Source organism: Balaenoptera borealis (assembly GCF_965194805.1).
Source record: "Balaenoptera borealis genome assembly, chromosome: 3".
Taxonomy (NCBI): Eukaryota; Metazoa; Chordata; class Mammalia; order Artiodactyla; family Balaenopteridae; genus Balaenoptera; species Balaenoptera borealis.
Window position 1 is genome coordinate 4,597,530 of NC_138866.1, and position 22,622 is coordinate 4,620,151.

The window sequence follows — 22,622 nt, forward strand, 5'->3', positions numbered from 1 at the left end:
GTTACACGAATGTAGTAGTGAAAAATGGGGACAACTTACTTACAAGCCGAAGGCTGGTTAAACTGTAGTAACATCTCTATATGGTACTCAGTGCAACACTCTGGCCACTTAAATGGTGAGGAGATCCGACTTCCTTGGCACAGAAGGACATGCGTACCATAGTGCCAAGTGAGAAGAGCGTACAAGACAGTACATACAGACTATTTCTGGGGAATAGCTCTTCAGTCATATGTGAACACAGAAAACTCTGGAAGGCTACATAAGTGTTAAGAGCAGTCATCTCTGGGTTTTAGGATCAGAGGTAACTTTTTGTTTGCTTGTCTGTATTTTCTATTTTTCAGTTATAAACAAGGACTGTGGATGATGAGGGACGCTGCCTCCCGGACGTGCTAAGTCCTTTGGGAAGTAAAGAAGGACATTCTTCCGTCCGGTTTCTTCACAGGGTTTTTCCTGCTTCTAGCATCGGCCACAGTGACCACATCTGTAAGCAGTGAGCTAGCATTCACTCTGTCCAGACAATATACATAAAACCTAAACCATTAGGGCTAGAAGGACCTGTAGAGAGCTGGATCAAGTCTGTATCCCTCCTTTCAGAGATGGGGAAACTGGGGCCCCCAGAGAAATGACCTGTTTAAGGTCAGAAGCAGGCTCACATGGAAGCATATAGAAGCAGCTGCCTTTATAAGGCCACTAAACTGTGAACTCTGGCTGAACAATGGGTTTCACCAGGGTGACAGGCAGGAAGGAACAAAGAAAGAACAGAGTCGTGGCCTGTCCTCAGCACACAGAGAGTGCAAACTGCGAGAGCGGGTCAAGTCCTGCGTGTACATCCAGGGAAGCCCCTTTCCCCTCTTGAGCCCCGGCCTCCTAACCCAGCGATGTTGTCTGGGGACTCGCTTCCCAGGGCTGTGGCGAGAATCAGGTAAGAGAAAGGGGTGTGAAGACTGGGCGGCCACGATTTGCTCTGCTTTGCTTTCAGGTTTGTATCTAAGCATCTTGTGTCTGCCAGGTTTGTTGGACCCCAGGAGGCCACACTAGTGTCGCTCACGCATGAGGGGGAGGTGGGAAATGCTGATGAGACCCTGAGTCTCAGAAAGTCCACGATCCGATGGCCCAAGCCCCAGATGCCTAGCACAGGACAGGACATGCCACTGAGGAGAGGAAGGAGCAGAGGCGGGCATCACGAGGTGCCAGGCCCCATGCCGGGCAACTGAATCCTCTCCACAACTCTGTAAGTGGGACTTATGACCCCATTTTACAAATAAGGATGCTGAAGCCTACAGAAGATAAGCAAATGCAACAGGACCAAAGGGGAAAGAACCAGTATTATTCACGCTCTTATCACACACCAGGCACTGTACACTAAGTACTCTATAAACATTTAAAATTTAACCTTCATGACAGTCCTAGGAAGTAGGGTTTATTACCCCAAGGCCACAGGTGGCAGAGCAAAGACTTAATAGAAGATCTCACTGCCTCTGAACACATGCTTTTCTCACTACACTTGACCCCTGAACAACGTGGCGGTCGGGCTCTGAGTCTGCACGGGTGAAAACCTGCGTGTAACTGCACAGCCGGCCTCCACGCCCACGGCTCCGCACCCGCAGATGCGACCAACTGCGGATCATGTAGGGCCGGAGACGCATTCATGGAAAAGAAGCCACTGTCAGTGGGCCACTTGGTTCAAAGCCGTGTTGGTTCAAGGGTCCACTGCACTGCAAACGGCCTCCCGCCGAGGAGGGTAGAACACAATTTGCCAATACAGAGGGGATTTGACAGAAGGCTCACAACTGTCCTGCAGCAGAGGCCTCCTGTGGTAGCTGGTGGAGAGGCTGCCTGTGTCCTGCCCGCACCCTGAGGCCTGAACTACAGGTCAGGGTGGTAGCCGTATCGTGGAGCGGCACTCCACAGTGACAGAGCCGGCTGCAGAGACACATGGGTCCAGGGGCGGGTCTCTCAGACGTAATGTCGAGGGACAGAAATCAGGCCCCGAAGTACACACTACGTGATCCATTTACACGAAGTTCGAACACAGGTAAGAGTGCTCTGTTGTCACAGGACTTGACATCCTGGTTTTCCTGGGAGGGGGCAGAGGGATGTGGTCCCTGGCAGGGCCTGGCAGGGCCTGGCAGGGGTTCTGCATATGCATTTGTACAAGCTCATCGAGCTCACACTTCAGGTTTCTGTACGGTACAGTGGGCTACACCCCAGGTGAAGAAAACGCTTCCTCCTCAGTGGGCCCAGGGTCTCCCCTCCACCAAAGGCCGTGGAACCGGGACGGGCGACTACCGTTCATGATGAAAGTTTCAAGTCAGGCCACTGTCACCTCGTGAGCACATATCCACCCCCTACCCCAACAAAGACATCCGTTCAACCCAGAGGAGACGCAGGAGGTCGGGGTTCTGAATCTGAGTTACTACCTGGCACCGGGAAGTTATTTCTTCATACTAGGTCACACGTTTCTTATCTGAAAATGAGGGTTGGATTAGCTGATTTCCTTGTGATTCTATGGTGAAGTTAAAAAAATAACTAGTATTTGCTTTGCGTCAGTCATCTGAATAAATTAAAACCGTCTTTTTTTTTTTGGCCCCTTAATGTATCTCTATGTACAGATCAAATAAAGCTTAACTCCCACATCCCGGGGCAAGTGAGGCAGCTCGGATCGGAAACCTTAAACTCAGCTCACTCTACCACGAAGCTCAAGGCTCTTGGGTGGAAAAAAAGACAGCTGACTAAGCGGTTCTTTGGTGCCTACAATGTTGCAGGCAGGCCCTGCACTCATCACTCACACCGCTGTGGTTCCTCACCGCGCACCCCCAGTTCTCAGCAGAAGATCCACAAACCTTGGGGCCTTTTCACAGTGGGGACAGAACTCTACAACTACTGGTTCTGTGTACGACCTGCGGGAAGCATACTCAAAACATGTTCTTTATTTTCTTAAAAAAATTCTCCTAGGGTTTAAATTGGGTCCCAAAGCTCCAACCTGTCAGGCACAATAGATATTTAAAAGCCATCTCCCTCCAGGTTCCAAGTACTATGTCTCTCCACTTCCCACCCCAATTCTGGCAGCAGTAGCAACAGCAGCAATGACAGTAATAATGCCCACAAATACTAATACTGGGTGATTAATACGTGTCAGGCAGCCTGCGAACATACATTCGAGTTCATTTAAACGTAGAAACAACCACATATCTCCCATCTTATGGCTAAGGAAACTGAAGCCCAGAAAAATGACCGGTACTCAAGGCCAGCAGGGCACCCCGAGGCCCAGTTCCTCACTACCACGCCCTACCAAGGTAAGATCTCCGGCAAAGTGCAAGACTGTCTCTGTGGCCACCAAGATGCCAACATCCTGGAAGGCCTCTGACCTCCCTCTGAAGCTAACACTACAAACTTCGGAGAACAGCCACGTGTGTTTTTGCTCCTTTGCTTTACCTGCCCTGCACAGAAGCTTTTGCTAGCGCCACTCGCTGCCCCCAGCCCATTGTCTACACCCCAAGTCTTCCAAGTTGGAGCCTTTCACTGTGCAATCCGTGCCACCCTTCTAATTTCACAACCAATCTCTTTCCTATCGGCACCGCAGTCTGCAGAGACACTGCAGTGTTCTCTTTCCCAGCATGTGCTGGACTTTCAGGCCCATGTGCCTTCGTATTTGCTGTTCCCTCTGCCTGGGATGCCCACTCTCACCTCTTTGCCCTTCAAAACTCCAGCTCAAATGTCACCACCCGCTCAAAGCCTCCCTTGGCAGTCCAGATGGGCAGTCCCTTATTTCCCTTCCTGTGTTCCCGAAGTCCCTGCCCTGCTCATACCTTATCAGCACACTTATCACAACACGTTACAGTTAGCAGTTCGTGAATCCGTCTACTCCAAGATACCAAGTGCCTTGAGGGAAAGGACTCCATCTACCCATTTCTTACCTATTCTGTCTAGTCAGTTTCTAACACTCAGTAAATGTTTAGTCAAAGTGTGCTAAACATATGCATAATTGAATACAAGAATACATTTTTGCTTGCTCCCTCCGATCTCTGCCAAACATGTGTCTAGAATACGGAATTAGGATGACAAATGTAAAACGCATCTGGATACTCGGCTCTAGGAACACAGTACAAATCTGTATCTCACCAAGGGCAAAAAAGATATAAATGCCACTCTCTCCTCCTTCAAATTGCTAACATAGCTTTAAACCCAGAGTCAGGCAGTGGGTTTCTCTGAGAACCCACAAAGCATCAGCTCGGCACAGCTGCAGGGCAAGGACACCCAGGAAGCCAGAACTGTAGGAGGGCAGAGGTAGAACGAGAGAAGGTCTAGGCACCAGGCCAAGACAGAGCCCCGCTTACCTCCTTCTTGGGAATTCATGATGTTCAGGGCAAACAGCATGGCATTGGAGAACGTGGTCGCCTCTTCCTTACTTGCAAAGTTTAAACCATAGACCTGGCGGGCATCTCGCCACTGGTGGAAGGTTGGCGTTGCCTGATTGTACTTCAGCCCTTTCACGATTGAATAATTGATCACAACCTGAAAGGGAAAAGAGAGAGAAATACATGTAAATAAATAAAAGGTAAGTGAGCTGGAGGGAGCTGTGTAGGGCAAGGATATTGTGTCCCCTGGGGCTACAAGAGGACAGGGGGATGGGATCAGAAGAAGGAGAAAGCACGACCAGGCAGCTTTCCAACATGATCTATACAACAGTGAGGGTTTGAAAAACAGTTATTTCATTTAACTAACAAAGAGTGTGGTTGTGACCTCCACATGAGAGCCCTAAGCTGGGAGTCAGGTTCCCTGGGTCCTGGTCCTGGCCCTGCCTCCCAGCCGTGTCACCCTAGGCGGCACCGCACTTCTCTGGGGCTCAGTTTCGCCAGTCATAAAATGGGGATAATGATCCTGGCTCTACTGACCTAATGGGGTTACTGCAAAGGTCACATTGTGACACATATCTTATGGAGACTTCTAGATATAAAGATCCTTAAGGGCAAGAGTCTTTTCTACTTCATATTTATGCCTCCCATAGCCCTCTGCATAGTGTCTAATACTTAGAATGCATTAATAAATGGATTATTAGTTAAAAGGACAACTATCCATTCTTTTGCATGTGGCTATTCAGTTTTCTCAACACCATTTATTGAAGAGACTGTTCCTTTCCCCACTATATGCTCCTGACTCCTTTGTCATAAATTAATAAAACAATATCTGCATGGGTTTATTACTGGGTTCTCTATTCTGTTCCGTTGATTTTTGTGTCTGTTTTTATGCCAATATCATGCTTTTTATTTACTGTAGTTTTTAATTACTATACTAAAATTACAGTAATACAGTTTGAAATGAGGGAGTGTGACGCCTCCAGCTTTGTTCTTCTTTCTCAAGATTGCTTTCGCCATTTGGGGTCTTTTGTAGTTCCATACAAATTTTAGGATTATTGTTCTAGTTCTGTGGCATTTTGATAGGGATTGCATTGAATCTGTTGATTGCTTTGGGTGGTGTGGACATTCTAACATGAGCACAGAGTCCGCTTTCTTTTCCTTGGTGAGTCTGGCTGAAGGCTTGTCAGTTTCGTTTACATTTTCAAAGAATCAGCTCTTAGTTTCCTTGATCTTTTCTATTCTCTTTTTAGTCTCTATTTCATTGATTTCTTCTTTTTTTAAATGATCACCTCCTTCCTTCCTTCCTTCCTCCCTCCCCTCCCTCCCTCCTTTCTTTCCCCACCCTCCCTCCCTCCTTTCTTTCTTTCTTTCTTGGCTGCGTTGGGTCTTCGTTGCTGCACGTGGGCTTTCTCTAGTTGTGGCGAGCGGGGGCTACTCTTCATTGCAGTGCGCAGGCTTCTCACTGCAGTGGCTTCTCTTGTGGTGGAGCGCGGGTGCTAGGCGCGTGGGCTTCAGTAGTTGTGGCACGTGGGCTCAGCAGTTGTGGCTCACGGGCTCTAGAGCTCAGGCTCAGTAGTTGTGGCACACAGGCTTTGTTGCTCCGCGGCATGTGGGATCTTCCCGGATCAGGGCTCAAACCTGTGTTCCCTGCACTGGCAGGTGGATTCTTAACCACTGCGCCACCAGGGAAGTCCTATTTCATTGATTTCTGCTCTCATCTTTGTCATTTCCTTCCTTCTACTAACTTTGGGTTTCTTTTGTTCATCTTTTTCCAGTTCCCTGGGGTGTAAAGTTAGGTTGTTTGTGACTTTTCTTGTTTCTTGAGGTAGGCACTGACTGCTATGAACTTAGCAGTAGAATGCAGAACTGCTTTTGCTGCATCCCACAAATTCTGTTATGTTATACTTCCATTTTCATTTGTCTCCAAGTACTTTTAAAATTTCTCTTTTGATTTCTCCTTCAACCCACTTCCATAGCATGTTGTTTAATCTCCACATACTTGTGACCTGAAACCATAAAGCCCCTAGAAGAAAATATAAGTGGTAAGCTCCTTGACATAGGCCTTGGTGATGATGTTTTGAATCTGATACCAAAAACAAAAGTGACAAAAGCAAAAATAAACAAGTGGGACTAAATCAAACTAAAAAGCTTCTGTATAGCAAAGGAAGCCATCAACAGAATGAAAAGGCAATCTACTGAATGGGAGAAAGTGTTTGCAAAACATATATCTGATAAGGGACTAATATCTAAAATATATAAAGAACCTGTATTGCTCAATAGCAAAAAAAACAACCCAATAAAGAAATGGGCAGAAGATCTGAATAGATATTTATCTAAAGAAGACATACAGATGGCTAACAGATACAAGAAAAGATGCTCAACATTATTAATGATCAGGGAAATGCAAATCAAACCCACAAGGAGATATCATCTCACACATGTCAGAACGGCTGCTATCAAAAAGACAAGAAATAAGGGCTTCCCTGGTGGCGCAGTGGTTGGGAGTCTGCCTGCCAATGCAGGGGACACGGGTTCGAGCCCTGGTCTGGGAAGATCCCACACGCCACAGAGCGACTAGGCCCGTGAGCCACAACTACTGAGCCTGCGCGTCTGGAGCCTGTGCTCCGCAACGGGACAGGCCGCGACGGTGAGAGGCCTGCGCACCACGATGAAGAGTGACCCCTGCTCGCCACAACTGGAGAAAGCCCTCGCACAGAAACGAAGACCCAACACAGACAAAAAAAAAAAAAAAAAGACAAGAAATAAAGTGTTGGCAAGGATATGCAGAAAAAGGAACCCTTGTGCACTGTCAGTGGGAATGCAAATTGGTGCAGCCACTACAGAAAACAGTATAGAGGTTCCTTAAAGTTAAAAATAGAACTATCACATGATCCTGCAATTCCACTTTTGGGTATTTACCCGAAGAAAATGTAAACACTAAATCAGAAACATATATGCGCCCCCATGTTCATGGCAGCATTATTTACAATAGCCAAGATATGGAAATAACCTAAGTGTCCACTGATGTATGAACAGATTAAGAAACTGTGGTATATACACAATGGAATATTACTCAGCCATAAAAAAGAATGAAATCTAGCCATTTGTGACAACATGGATGGATCTCAAGGGCATTATGCTAAGGGAAAGAAGTCAGACAGAGAAAGACAAAAACCATATGATCTATGTTGTAGGTGGAATCTTAAAAAAAAAAAAAAAAAGCTCATGGATACAGAGAACAGATTGATGGTTGTCAGAGGTGGTGGAGGGGGGGTAGGGAAGGGTGGGGGAGAAATTATGCATATGAAACCACTTAACACAGCTGCTAGCACATAGGTTGTCAACAAGTGTTAACTGAGAAATATTAAGGTCCTCAGAGATGGAAATATGCAAGCAGAGTCTAGATAAGGCTGGATGGCCTGCTGTTAGTGATACAATGGAAAGATTCTGCTTTAGGAGAGGTACAAGATGATTTCTCGGGTCTCCTCTGGCTTTGAGGCTCTAGGGTTTTGTGACCTGAAGTGGAGATAACTCAGTCTATTGTCCCCCCCCCCGCCCCCCCCCCCTCCGCCCCCGGTCAGGAAGGAGAGATCAGGAAAAGATTCGGAGATGCAAAGGGACATGGCCAAGACACCCTGTGTGCTGGCTGGGGCGCTAAGATGAGAACTCTCCTTTACTGCTCCATCCTGCTGTGCTGTTGGATAAAGTAAGGCCAGAGGACAGCAAATATGGTCAATATCCACAAGAGCTTCTTCCCAAGTCTCAGCCAGGTGGACGGTAGGTTTGGATTGTCCGATAGTGAAAAAAGAGCGAGCAAGTGAGAGAGACGGAGGGAGAGAAGCACATGTACTAAATTAGCTAAAGAAACACAACTGTTTCTTAACTTAGCTGTTACATACTGACACTGCAGTTTTGGCCAGATCTATACCCAGGTTCCTCGGTGGTTCTCTCTCTGGGTTTAGCTCTAGATCGTCAGAAAAAGGGCTGGAGGTTTTGTGGCTACATGCATGATAAGAAGCATAGTGACTTGTGGTTAACACAGCTCTTCAGAGGAGAGGGCACAATAATAGCGGTACAGTGACCAGAATGAGGGAGATAAGACCCTCTTCCTTTCTGCGTGGTTAAGTCTATACCAGAAGGTCTGTGTTTGTGTGGTTTTGGTGCTGCACTTTCAGTGGACATTAACAAACTAGAGCAAGCCAGAGGGATGTGTTTCAAATGGAAGAAGGTCTGGAAACCACCTCCTATCAAGAATGGTTGAGGGATACCGAAGCAAGATAAAAGAAGACTCTTCAGTGTATCACATACTCTCTCCAGGTACTTGAGGGGATGATCTGGGGAAGTGAGATTTAGAATCCTAAGATTTGGGGCTTCCCTGGTGGCGCAGTGGTTGAGAATCTGCCTGCCAATGCAGGGGACATGGGTTCGAGCCCTGGTCTGGGAGGATCCCACATGCCGCGGAGTAACCAGGCCCGTGAGCCACAACTACTGAGCCTGCGCTCCGCAACAAGAGAGGCCGCGATAGTGAGAGGCCCGCGCACCGCGATGAAGAGTGGCCCCCGCTTGCCGCAACTAGAGAAAGCCCTTGCACAGAAACGAAGACCCAACACAGCCAAAAAATATAAAAATAAATAAATAAATTTAAAAAAAAAAAGAATCCTAAGATTTGAAATCTCTGGTTGGCTATGTTCCTGGAGGGGGACTTCGAGGGAGCGGGAACTGGGGGAGGTGGATGCCTGGCCAGACTCTAGGAACAGTGTGGCGTAAGGAACTCAGAGACCAGAGAGAACGTCTGACTCAGTCCTCCCTTTTTACAGGTGGGAAAACTGAGGCCCAGGGAGAATAAGTGATTTGTCCAAGGTTACAAGGTAAGTAATGGTAGAACTGAATTTAGAATCCAAGCCTGCAGCCTAGGACTTCGTGCTGCTTCTGACTGCCAGCATAATGAGCTGCAATCTTTCTTCCCATAATTCCTTCTCTGGTCCTAGCTCTAACCTCTAAAGCCTCAGAAATCGATTCTCTACTTTTAGAGATTTTCGGATATTGGATTGGGAGAGTGGGATACAGCTGTTCCAGAAGTTCTCTGGGTTCTTTGCTGCACATGGCTGGCCTCTCCTCCGACTGCAGCTCTTGGGTTACCATTTCTGATCCACCTACACCTAGAGCACAGAGTTATAAAGGCTGCTCACCGAGTGCTGTGTCTGCTAGCCTAGACACAGCCCACAAGGGTCTACGACTGCTCTGAACACAACTACTGTACTAGGTGCATGGACTGAGCAGAGGGTTTTGAGTCAAACTGTGGCCATGCCCCTTTCAGTTTTTCTCTCCTCCAAGTAAATATCTCTTGCTACTTCTTCAACTGTTCCACATATTAATGCTGCTTTCAGACCTCTCACCAGTTTGGACGCCCTCCTCCTTACAGATTCCATTTACGGCACTCAGATTTGGTCCCAACATTCATGGTAAAGTACAACCAGTGCAGAGCAGAGCAGGACTGTAATATCCCTCCTTCTGGACCTCTACTTCTATTAATTCAGCCTGAGACTCACTAACATTTTTAGTGGCCATAACTCATTCTCAACCAAACATCTTTTGGTTTCTTCACCTTCAATGTGAGATTCAGGTTAGACCTTGGCTAATGATACTATAACTTACCAGTCCTTTTCCCCACAAATGATGACCTGGTTTTATGTCCACCTATTTAGCAAAACGGGGGAGAGAATTCTTACACCATTATCCTCATGGGGTTACTGGGGGACTGAAATAACAAACATGAAGAGTGCTCTGTAAGCCACAGAGAGCACTGAACATGTAAGACATCCCCCTCTGGTTTTAAGACCAGGAATCTCTGTCTCTCTTAAGATGTTTGACCTTGTAATCCATACTGACTGGAAATGAGACCTGTGAAAATCCATATTTTCTCCATAAAAGTTATGACGGACCAGGTTTCCTGCCACTTTCTCTAATACCTTGGTTTACTGAAGAATCTCTTTTGTGTTCCTGGCTCATGTGTCCCACCCCGCTGGGCAGAGTTGCAACCATGTTCCAGGAGCCCGTCTGACGAACGTGTAATGCCAACTGGAAGGCTATGTTGGTAACGTCTCCATCAGGTCCCAGAAGGTCTCTAAGTTAGAGGCAACAGAGTCTCCCTGAGTTTCCCCAGGAGATCACTGAGGACTGCCGCCAGTCCCTCCCTGAATGCGGGAAAGGTCTCCTCCTGAATGAGCCCCAACATGTGCTTCCCTCCGAAGGAAGCTGAGGCTTCCGAGAACAAGGTTCACGTTGGTTCCCACACACCATGGTATCTTCCTAGTGTGCCCTGCCGGGCAACCAAGAGGCACGAAGAGAATGGAAAACTTGTCATAATAAAAGCAGCCACTTAGGGAGCACCCACTGTGATTCAGGAACTGCATGAGATAATGGGCCTTATGTCAAAGGCGAGTACCAGGGTGGAACTGCCCTGGCTGTCCCCATCCATGGGTGTTACGGAAATGTGTGAGATGTTTTTGGCTGTCGCTATAGGTGGGGCTAAAGGTGTTATAAATCCTGCAGTATGTGGTGCAGTGTGCCTCTGAAAGGCAGAGCTGGAATCAGTGAGCTAGAAGAACAGGGAAGCAGCTTCTAGAAGGTTTTTAGAATAACCTGCCTACCCGTAAGGCTCCTCGACAAGGGACAGGGATGCCCCTGAAGGTACCCAGAGTTCCAGGTCAGAAGGACCATCTTTGATGAGGGGTTCCGAAGTGGGGACCTTTTAGCCACAGGAACCTGAAATTTAATAGGACTATTTTGGCAAAAGCAGAAACCCATTCAACAGGCAACACACTGAAAACAGAGTCCTGAGTTTCTGTTCTCTCTTTTCTATTTGCGAACACGATGGTTCTTGCAAAGACAGCAGCAAACCTGCTGCTCAGCTCAGCCATGGGCTGACTGACAAAGGCTGCCTACTTAAGGCAGAGGTGTTCACAAATGCTGAACTACAGATCTGCTGATTTCCCTGCTGAAAAGTGTCCTCGTCCACCTCTCAGAAGAGAGCTGGAGAGAGAGCCTGAAGCCCTAACGAAATCGCCGTGGCAAAGCCACAAGAGCCCTTTCTCCACGTCTCTATTTCAGTCCACGTCACGTCAGACCACTCTGAGTTACGTGTACACGACTACCCCGGACATAGGTGGACTTACCTTGTACTTATTGGCACAGGTACCTACCAGATACACTCACAAACTATCTCATCTGATTTGTCCAGGATGTACTATTAGGGAGATGAATGATCCCAGATTCTTTAAATCATCTTGATATTCCCCCCAAAGTAAGACTTAGGGGGTTGGTGGACCAAAAATCTTCACAGCTATATTACTTACGGGTACGCAGGCAGAGAATAATACTAACACATTCGTACGATATATTTTTCAAAGCTGTTTCACATCTATTATTTTATTTATATTCTAATATGACAATAACACAGTGAGGTAGGCAGGGTGTGGATCACTGCCTGTGTAAGACAGCTGTGAAAAATGAAGTTCAGAAAAGATAATTTGCTCAAGGTCTTACACCTTGGAGTATGAGAATACAGAGCCAGACTCTGAACCCAGACCTTTGACTCTACATCGTGACCTTGCTGTTCTCTGACCGTTTTTCACCAGTGTGTGTGTATGTGTGTATGTGTGTGTGTGTGTGTGTGAGGTGTGTGTGTGTGAGGGGTGTGTGAGCTTTTGTGTGTGTGAGGTGTGTGTGTGTGAGGTGTGTATGTGTGTGAGGTGTGTGTGTGTGAGGTGTGTGTGTGTGAGGGGTGTGTGAGGTGTGTGTGTGAGGTGTGTGTGAGGTGTGTGTGAGGTGTGTGTGTGAGGTGTGTGTGTGTGGTGTGTGAGGTGTGTGTGCGGTGTGTGTATGTGTGTGAGGCATGTGTGTGAGGTGTGTATGTGTGTGTGAAGTGTGAGGTGTGTGTATGTGTGTGAGGTGTGTGTGTATGTGTGAGGTGTGAGTGAGGTGTGTGAGGTGTGTGAGGTGTGTGTGTGAGGTGTGTATGTGTGTGAGGTGTGTGTGTGTGAGGTGTGTGTGTGTGAGGTGTGTATGTGTGTGAGGTGTGTATGTGTGTGAGGTGTGTGTGAGGTGTGTGTGTGAGGTGTGTGTGTGAGGTGTGTGTGTATGTGTGTGAGGTGTGTGTGTGTGTGAGGTGTGTGTGAGGTGTGTATGTGTGTGAGGTGTGTATGTGTGTGAGGTGTGTGTGTGAGATGTGTGTGAGGTGTGTGTGTATGTGTGTGAGGCGTGTATGTGTGTGAGGTGTGTATGTGTGTGAGGCGTGTGTGTGGACGGCCTGTCACCCCAGCACTCACCTGCTGATCCTGAAGCTTGACCCCAACGACTCGGAAGGTGTTGCTGGCAGTGTTGTGGTAGATGTTGATCCGGCTGAATCCCTGCTGGCCAGGTTTGATTGGCACCCACTTCTTACTGGTGTCATCGTAGACCATCACGGAAGCCCGGGCTTGGCAGATACTCTGTTCACTGCAGACCAAGAGAAAACGTTAAGCGTCAGCCTCAGTTACAAGGGATGGATGCTGGCTTTGTCCTTTTCTGAAACAGAGGCCAACTGCCGCTTGACACAAAGGAACTTCCTAGTTGCCAGAGCTTCCAACTGTCTGTGGAAGGGCTGCTCTGTGAGGCGATACGTTTTGACTCTCCAAAGACCAGGGGGAGTGGACAGGAGGTTCTATGCCAAAGTTTTTGATAGCATGGAAGAGACTCCCAGCTTCACTTTCAGTGGAAAAGGTGCTTGAACTAGAAAGGAATTACAGCTATAATTTGCCAACTGTCCACAATATTCCAGGCATGGTGTTAAATAAGACAATGCACTAAAGCACGTAAGTTTTGCAACTTACTAAGCAGCCATTTATTACCCCCATTTTGTAGATGACAAAAGAGTGGCTCAGAGACTTGGAAAGATTTATACAAATTCACATAGGTACTCAGCGATTTTATCTGGGATTTCCAACCAGTTCTGTCTGACTCTAGAATACATGATATAGATAATATTCTCCATAACATCCAACAAAATGCTCAATTTATGATAGTACGATAGTGTGGCTTCACACAAGCTATGTAGACAATAACATGATTAGGTGATCCTCTAAAGAACAGAGTGATGAAAATCAAAATAAATAGATGGTTCACCCTGCTTCAATGGAGACATTTCCAAGCAAATTCCCCTGTTCAGCATATGACAGAAAACCAGGGAAGAAGCAAAAGAAGCACCCGGAGAGAGAAGATAAGTCATCACTGAAGTCAGCACACTGCAACTCCCGCCACAGCACTCAGGGCAAGTCTCCCAGAGCCCACCGGCCTCTTCATTTACATATAAGCCTAATAAACTTAAACATTTACTTTCTCAGTCTCTAGTATATTAGAATCCCCCAATTAAAAAGGTAAGACGTGGCTGTCAAAGGTGGGCACACCAACAGCAGCGAGGAGTGGCTGTTAGCGGAAAGGGAGGCTGAAGAATTAGAAACGGAAAGTTAAAGCCCAGCTAGTCGGCGCCAATTTATAAAGAAGTGAAAGTGTGTGTAATTGTGATAATCATGATGATGAGACCAGGCAGTCAGGAGAAAGTCTCAGTCTGTTCCCTTCACCATATCTAAGAAGGCAGGGAAACCAAATATTCGAAGAAGTTCCCTCTCCCCAGTCCCAGTGGTTACCAGGTGACAAAATGATGGTATTTAGGAGATTGGCCCTCAGGGACCTGGAAACCTCACCTTGGCCTAGGCAGCCTGCCTGAGGGCTCTCGCGGGCTGAGCTTCCCCGGGACCCGGCTCCCCTACGACTCCAAGACGGTGGAGGAGCCATGTACAGATTATTACTATCTTAACAACAATTCTGGGTATGTGCACACACAAACCTGTCCGTACATATTCCCTCACTTCACGTTACACGAATCCCTAGGTACACTTGATGGCTGTCCAGCTAAGATTTCACGTGCCAGCGCTCTCAGACCCACTCCAAAGGCCTGCGCTGCTCCGTCTCAATCCTTCTGCTGGCCCCTCAGCTCTGCCCTAGGGTGCAGGAGTCTGGGGTACACTGGACGTCAGCTGTCCAAGCCCTGTGCTGAGGCTCTTTCTGTGGACACATGTATTGGGAGTGAATTATATGGGTTTTGTTGTGCAATTGTGCTACATCTTTTTTCTCATCATTCATTATTCATTCAACAAATAATTAAGGGGAGGGGCTTCCCTGGTGGCGCAGTGGTTGAGAATCTGCCTGCCAATGCAGGGGACACGGGCTCGAGCCCTGGTCTGGGAAGATCCCACATGCCGTGGAGCAACTAGGCCCGTGAGCCACAACTGCTGAGCCTGCGCGTCTGGAGCCTGTGCTCCGCAACAAGAGAGGCCACGATAGTTGAGAGGCCAGCGCACCGCGATGAAGAGTGGCCCCCGCGTGCCGCAACTAGAGAAAGCCCTCGCACAGAAACGAAGACCCAACACAGCCAAAAATAATTAAATAAATAAATAATAAAAATAAAGGAATTCCTTTAAAAAAATAAATAAATAAAAAATAACTAAGGGGAAATCAGTGATAACCCGAGCAGGCATGGGCTTCCCCAGAAGACAGCCATATCATACTGGCAGGGAGAAAAAAGAAAAACAAAAAGAAAACCAAACACGGCACTGTGCTTTGCCTTCTCTGAGCTCTGCAGCCTGAAACCATGTATCTTCTACGAGAATATTAGGAGGGGTTGCCGCTCCCCTAGCTGAGTCTTTGGGGCCCTGTCCTCATGACGTCGAACGTAGGAATCAGAGTAAACTGTACACAGAATCAGACAGACCTTGGTTCAGATCAAGTCAGAGTCCCACACCAACATAAACTAATTACTAATCAAGTTCTGGGCTCAGTTGTGTCACTTAGTGCTACTCACGCACTTAGGCGCTCACGGTGCCAGTGGGCAAGTAGGTGTGTGCTCTGAATGCTGGCTCAGGAGCTGGGAGAGATCCTGAGATGCAGCACAGGGTGAGGTAACAAAGCACAGACTCGATTAAGTCAGAGGGACCTGAGCCAAAATCCCAGGCGTAGCGCTTACTGGCGTGTGACACAGAAGCCCTTGCGATGCCTCTGTGGGAGCCAACCAGGAAGGAAGCGTGTGGTAGAGTCCCTGTGTGAAGGCCGTGGAGTGCCGCCCTTCTGATCACCTTCCAACGAGCCTGTTCTGCAGCAGAGCTGACCAGTGGTCCCAGCTGCTGCCCTCTGGACGCCCACCACGTCTGCACAGAGGCCACGTTCTCTGGGCCACTCTCCGCCAGTGACTAAATGGTGGCAGGGATAGCTGGCCCACGCAGGGCTCCTCCCCAGGGGAAACCTCCTCATCAGCCAGGCCCAAATTTTCTCGGAACTGTGCTGCGGGCTGAGACGCTTCCTACTCAGTCCTTCTTGCCCCTTCTCCTCCTGCAGACGTCAGACCTGCATCTTGGCCTGAGGCTCTCCGGGCCTCTCCGCTCCCTCCATCCTTCACTGACCTTCTGATAAATCTCTGGTATCTAACCGTCCTGGGGGTCTTGGTGTCTGCTTTTGGAAGACCCAAAGTAACACGGCCTGCACGGTGCAGGCTCCCTGAGGGCAGGGACGCAGGGGTCTCATTGTCCACTATCTCCAGAACCCGGCAGAGAGCAGGGCCCGGATGGCTGCTCCCTGGGAAGAGAGCTCTGGAGAGGACCGAGTCCCTCTCCAGCTCAGCGCAGCACGCCTCCTAAAGCAGCCCTAGGAGCACGCCGAGCCCCTGAATGGAACTGCTGGCAACGGGGAACTCCGCTCGCCAAAGCAGTCTGTTTGTTGTGGAAGGGTCTGAGTCGTCCTTGTTCTGAGGGTCAGCCCACTCCCTGCCCTGCAGAGGTACCAAGGTGCTCTGGACAGCTCTGCCGGTCTAGTGGACAACTGAGGGAACGCCTTGGCTCTGCCATCCACCATTCACACAACGCAGCTACAGGCCCCCGTGCCACCCCAGTCGCTCTGCTCCAGTGAGTCCCCACCTGTCACACGTTCTCTTGGGATCTGGTATGATACTCTTGTCTTCGTCTGACAAGCACAGATGCCAGTGAGTCAAAAAACATTTAGTGATGCAGAGAGGCATATGACAGTCTCTGCTCACAGCGACTCAGGAAATAAGACAAATGATTACACACCTTACTCTGCCTGGAGGGACTGGGGGAACAGGGGAGACTTTCTGAAGAAACTGCGGTGTGGGTTTAAAGCTGAGGAGTGAGCTCTCAACCCCGGGCGGGTTCAGGAAGGGGATGTGGGATCCTGGGCGGGGGCGGCCAGCAGCCAGCGAGGCAAGCACAGCGCACTGCGTGCAGAGCCTACCTGGGGCACCACATACACCTCTCGGGGCTGTGCGACGGGCACGATACAGCACCGGGCCGACCACTGTGCTTGCCCCTGCTAGGCGCTTCAACATCAGCCACTGTTTTTTTAAATTGTAATCATAGCCACAGGCTCCCTTTTTGGTTTTTTTGGGTTTTTTTTTTTTAGCAGTTTAGGTTCAAACTGAACTTGTGGTTAATCAAAAATCCCTATTTTTGTTCCCATTTGACTAGTGCTCGTCTATCTCTGCTTATTTTATTACCACTAACAAACCCTAAATGCAAGAAAATACTTGTTTACTTAAGATTCGTCTTACTTATTATCCCTTTGTTTTGCAGGAGTCAGCGTTTTATTATTTTTTAGTTTTACTGAGATATAATTGACATGTAACATTATATTAGTTTCAGGGGTATAACACAATGATTCAATATTTATATATATTGCAAAACGATGACCACAGCAAGTCTAGTTAATACCCATCACCACACCTAGTTATGAACATTTTTTCTTGTGTTGTTTTGTTTCAATAAACTCTTGATTGCTATCCAGCCTAGACATTGCCTCTGAGCCCCATATATTCACTGTCTTCTCGACACCTCCATTGGGAGGAATACGCAAACTCTATACTACACGCGGAGTTCACAGGCACCAGACACTTGGTTTGTCTAAATCAGTTTTTTGAGGAAAGTTAATTTGGTAGACAAATATTAGAACGACTGAACTATTTTTTAAACACATATATACAAAATTCCCTTCACTAGATTGAAAAAGACGATTGCTACCCCTCCCCTCCCCCCACCCCCAGCCCTGGCCCCATACAACTTGCGCCAAAGCTGGTCCTCCTGAGGGCTCATCTCGGACAGGCTGCCTTCACGTGAGCAAACAACCACTGACCAGTGGGAATCAGTCCAATATGCCGTTTGGTTTGTTCCACATGGTGCTGAACTGCCAGGCTGATGGACTTTTGCCCCCTGGGACCTGACAGGCTGCTCTGAGCTGCAGGTACAAGCAGAGTTTCTCTCCCAGGAGAAGGCTCTTTCAGAGCGAGCAGTCCAATTCCAGTCTCATTTTGGGCTTTTGTATGGGTATTTGTGGGCCTGGCAAAAAATTCAAGTCTATAACTTCCCTCCCAGTGGCAGGTGAGACATACACTAACAAAGCTGGGACAGCTCTTTCGTCAGGACCTTAGAGGAGGAAGACGGCGTCCTCTGGGCCTCAGTTTCCTCATCTGTACAAGGCTAGTCTGACCTCAGGGCCCCCCTCAGACAGCCGTGTGTTCATGCTGAGCTCTGCCCATAAGCCCAGCCCCGGGGCAGCAGTCAGTGTCTTGTCACTGGTTCGGCAGTTAACTCTTCTAGGCTATACGTCAGAGACCACTACTGAATCCCTGTTGAAATCTCTCACTTAAAAAGAAAAACAGCAAACACACCCCAACTTTCTGCATATAACTGTGAAACATACTCACAGATATTCCTGGACTTGACATAAGAAACCACCGATGCACTTGTGGATAAAACTAATACACGGGAAAACACAGTGAAGGTAGCCTGAAGTCAGTCTCCACCTCTGCTTCTGTCTATTCCTTCTGGAAAAGCGCAGCTTCTATGTCCCACCAGCTGTCGGACTCCCGCCCCACCGCTCCCTGCATGACCGGGAATGAGGTCTCCGAACCTCCCTCGGGCTTGCGGTGACACCCCATCCTGGCCACGCCCTTTCCTGTGCACAGTGCATGTGGAATCCTTTCCACTCTACAAATACCTTTCGGGGCTTTTCCAGGCATTTACTACAAAAATTTGAAGGACAGAGTGTCATTTCATAAAGTAAGGGCAAAAAGGTGCAAAGCCAAAAAGGGAACAGAGAGCAACAGGGCCAACGAAGAGAGGCTCATTGGAAAACTAGGTGCAGGGTTGAGCTTGGAACCCGTACAGCACTTGGACCTGCGGGAAGAACCGGCCCCCGCAGCACTGTGCTCATCTCTGCCTCTCGCCAAAGCTCTTACCTGTCTGTCCTGCTTCTCAGTATCTGCATCAGCACCTGTCTGCCCCACTAGACGGTGAGCTCCTTGAAGGCAAGGGCTCTTATCGCTTTCCCCTTCGTAAATCTGGTCCCTTGTGTGCTGCAGACACTACAAACTGCTGAATACATGACTCTCTAACCGTGAATAAGTGCATCTACGACCGCGTGCCCATGGGAACATTCCATCTACAATCCGCCTCCGCTGATGCTCAGAGAGAGTAGCTGCCGAACAAAAGCCTCGGTTACGGAGCACCGTAGATCGCCGCGGCCTGGGGTCTGAGAGTTGGGAGGCCGCAGTGCTGAGGGGGGGCCTGCTGAGAGTGAGGCTCCCAGGGGGCCAGCTGGAGACACAGACCCGCTGCTCTGGGAAAGTGCAGGCTGCCCTCTCGGGGTCCCCCGGAGGGTCGGCCTAGGAGCGCACCCCCGTCGCCTGGATCACATCTCACCCTCCCCGCCGGCACTGGCCCAACCCAATGCCCAGCTCGGTGGCTCCCTTCAGACAGAACAACTCCCCACACTCTGTCCTGAAGGCTGATCTCGTCGCCCCAGCAGGACCGGGAACCCAGGTTCGCCTGGGGCTGAGGCGTTTCCCGGGAGGTGGGGCAGGACACTCAGCGCTAAGAGCAGGATGGTCCCAGGCAAAGCAGAGGGAGTGGTTGCCCTACTGGGAGCTCCCTCTCTCTCCACAGCAACTGTCACGGGATTAAGTACCTAATAAACACCCACTGAAGGTGAGTTTGGCTGATGTAAGTTGATATGAGCTGACACCACTCCCTGATCCCAGCTGCTACCTCTCTAGCTCTCGTTTTCTCTTCCATCAAGCTGAGAAATATGATACCTGGCCAGACAGACCTGCAGAACAGTGGCAGGTACAGTAAGTGGCATGAAGAAAAGCTACCCAGCATCTTCTCCGTGGGGTGGGCCATCACCCTCCCAGGAGCAGGCACTCAGGAGAGGAAGTGGGCAAAGCAGGGCTCGGAGACCCGGCGTGGGAGACGCCCCCGCAGCACAGCCTGTGCCCCCAGTGGGCAAGCCTCCGCCCTGGGGCTCTCGGCAAAGGCAGGACCCGACAGCCTGCGCGCTACCTGAACGCCCAAGGTGGCTCTCCAGGTCACACTCAGGAGCCTCTGACCTTGGTTTTCTCCTTAGAGGTTAAAAGAATAAGGCGTAAGGGCAGCTCCAATGTGGATACAGAAGGCGCCTCACACGGGCTTCACCTCAAGTCTTACCTCATGCAGATGTGCTGTTTACTTGAGCCAGTATGTCCCTTGTTCAAAACGACTTCTCTTTCCTACATCCACAGTTTGCATCTCACCTTTCTCAGCTCAGTGCCACTGCCTTCAGGAAACACCTATCCATTCACTGCCACTGTCCTGAAGGTCTGCTGATTTTCTCTCCCCCCCACGAGGCAGGTTTTCTGTGGTTAGTTTAAAAATGTTGTTCATCTCTGTAGCTCCAGTAACTGGGACCTGCTGGATTGCTCAGTAATTACCTTTGAATAAATGCTTGCTTTTCAGTGTGCCTAGTTTTGCCACGCATCATACTTCTCAGCCTTCGAAGATTCCTTGGGGTGGGGTGGGGAGGGGAGGGGGTCACGACCCACCTGAGATCGGGCCACCACTGCTTTCTCTTCCCGCATTAATTTAACAAATAAACTAAGAATACACCCCTTTCACTGAGTACTGACTACGTACCAAGTATATCCCCACGCCTGGTACTTAGAAAGCAGACTGTGTGTTGAACAGAAGCCATGGTCTGCGCCATCAAGGGAAGGCACACGCGCACAGCCCATGGCACTCCAGGGGTGCAGAACGCCCGTAGCAGAAGGGGAGCCTGGCGCGTCTGGCCCAGGGTGGGGGTGCGTGCGTCTCGGGCAGAGTGCCCGGTGCCCCTGGCCATCACCCTGGGCCGCCCGTTACTTCTCAACACGCACACATTCCAGGGGAACCAGGAAGCCCGCACCAGGCGTACTGGCACTGCATCCCAATCCAGGGACCAAGGAACAGGGATGGAAACACAGCCCTGTCAGAGCCCAGAAACATTCGGAAGGAACCCTTTAGATGGAGGAGTCAGGCCAAGTGACGGAGGCAAGTTTACCAATGTCCCACAGCTAATATCGGGGAGGCCGGGACTAGACTGCAGACCCCTTTCTGCTACACGATAGGGCTTCTCTGCCTCCTGAGTAAAGCATTTTTACCACATGCAAGTTTTCTCTTTTTTATGTTATTTTTTTTCTGAACCATTTGACAGTTCCAGATATCATGATACATCAATCCTAAGGTTTTTACATTTCTTTAAAATAAGGACATTCTAATATATAACTTAAACACCATTACTACATCTAAGAAAATTAGTAATTTACTAATAGATCTAATACAGAGCCCATATTAAAAGTCACCCAAGTTTCCCCAAAATGTTTTGATTTTTTTATAGATCTAGGAGCCACTCATGCATTACATTTGGTTGTGTTGTCTGCTTACTCTCTTTTAAGCTAGAATGTTAGGCCATATTTTTTTCCTGTTTTTCACTGATATTGATTTTTGTGTGTGTGAAGAGATCAGGCCACTTGTGTTGGAGGCTGTCCCCATCCTGGATTGTTTCCTCGTGACTAAATTCAGGGTAAATAGGAAGAACACAGCACAGGGGGGAGTGGGCATTTATTCTATCACATCACGTCGGGCAGCACATTCAGGTGCCTTCTCTTTGAGAGGCAAGCTTGTCTACGGGAGCAGACGCCAGATCTCTCCAATGGAAAGGTGCCTTTCTTCTTGGTAATGAGTAAATCCCCTATAGGGTGACATTTTTTTCTCTTAATGGAAACAGGCCTGAAACAGGTTTGGTATTTTCATCTAAACTTAAAATGTTTATTCTGAAACAGTTCATGCCTACAGGTTTGGTGTTTTCATCTAAACTTAAAATGGTATTCTGAAACAGTTCACGCCTGTGAGAAGTAGGTTCCCATGATCCCACCACTCAGGCCAGGAAATGTGATGTCATCTCAGAAAGCTGTTTAGCCCGAGAGGCCCCTGCATCCCAGTGCCCTCCTCTCGACCAGTGGGAGCCACCATCCTGAACTGGGTGCTTACCAATTCTGTGCATGCCTTTCATAGTACGGTTACATAATGGACTATTTTACAGAAGTCGTTCTCAAACTTTTTTGGTCTCAGGACCCCTGTACGCCCGTATAAATTATTGAAGATGGCAGCTAATTATTAGAGAAATGCAAATCAAAACTACAATGAGGTACCACCTTATACCAGTCAGAATGGCCATTATTAAAAAGTTTACAAATAACAAATGCTGGGGAGGGTGTGGAGAAAAGGGAACCCTCCTACACTGCTGGCAGGAATGTAAATTGGTGCAGCCGCTATGGAAAACAGTATGGAGGTTCCTCAAAAAACTAAAAATAGGATTACCATATGATCCTGCAATCCCACTCCTGGGCATATATCTGGACAAAACTATAATTCAAAAAGATACACGCACCCCTATGTTCACAGCAGCACTATTTACAACAGCCAAGACATGGAAGCAACCTACATGTCCATCAACAGATGAATGGATAAAGAAGATGTGGTACCTATCTATATACAATGGAATATTACTCAGCCATAAAAAAGAATGAAACAATGCCATTTGCAGCAACATAGATGGACCTAAAGATTATCCTACTAAGTGAAGTAAGTCAGAAAGAGAAAGACAAATACCATATGATATCTCTTATACGTGGAATCTAAAATAGGACACAAATGAACTTATCTACAAAACAGAAACAGACTCACAGACACAGAGAACAGACTTGTGGTTGCCAGTGGGGGTGGGGGTGGGGGTGGGGGAGGGATGGAGTGGGAGTTTGGGATTAGCAGATGCAAACTAGTATGTATAGGATGGATAAACGACTAGGTCCTCCTG

General features: G+C 48.4%; 1 protein-coding gene across 9 annotated transcripts in view; it reads right to left on the bottom strand.

Annotated features, from left to right (window-relative positions):
* EVL (Enah/Vasp-like) overlaps positions 1–22,622 on the bottom strand; it is a 160,657-nt gene that overhangs the window by 47,354 nt on the left and 90,681 nt on the right. For all 9 annotated transcript variants that reach the window (XM_082387737.1, XM_082387736.1, XM_082387735.1 and 6 more), the window contains 2 exons: positions 12,686–12,854; positions 4,338–4,515 (listed from right to left, as the gene is read on the bottom strand). In XM_082387737.1, coding sequence (XP_082243863.1) covers positions 4,338–4,515; positions 12,686–12,854 — 347 coding nt within the window. Of the gene's footprint in view, positions 1–4,337; positions 4,516–12,685; positions 12,855–22,622 lie in introns of those variants that run through there.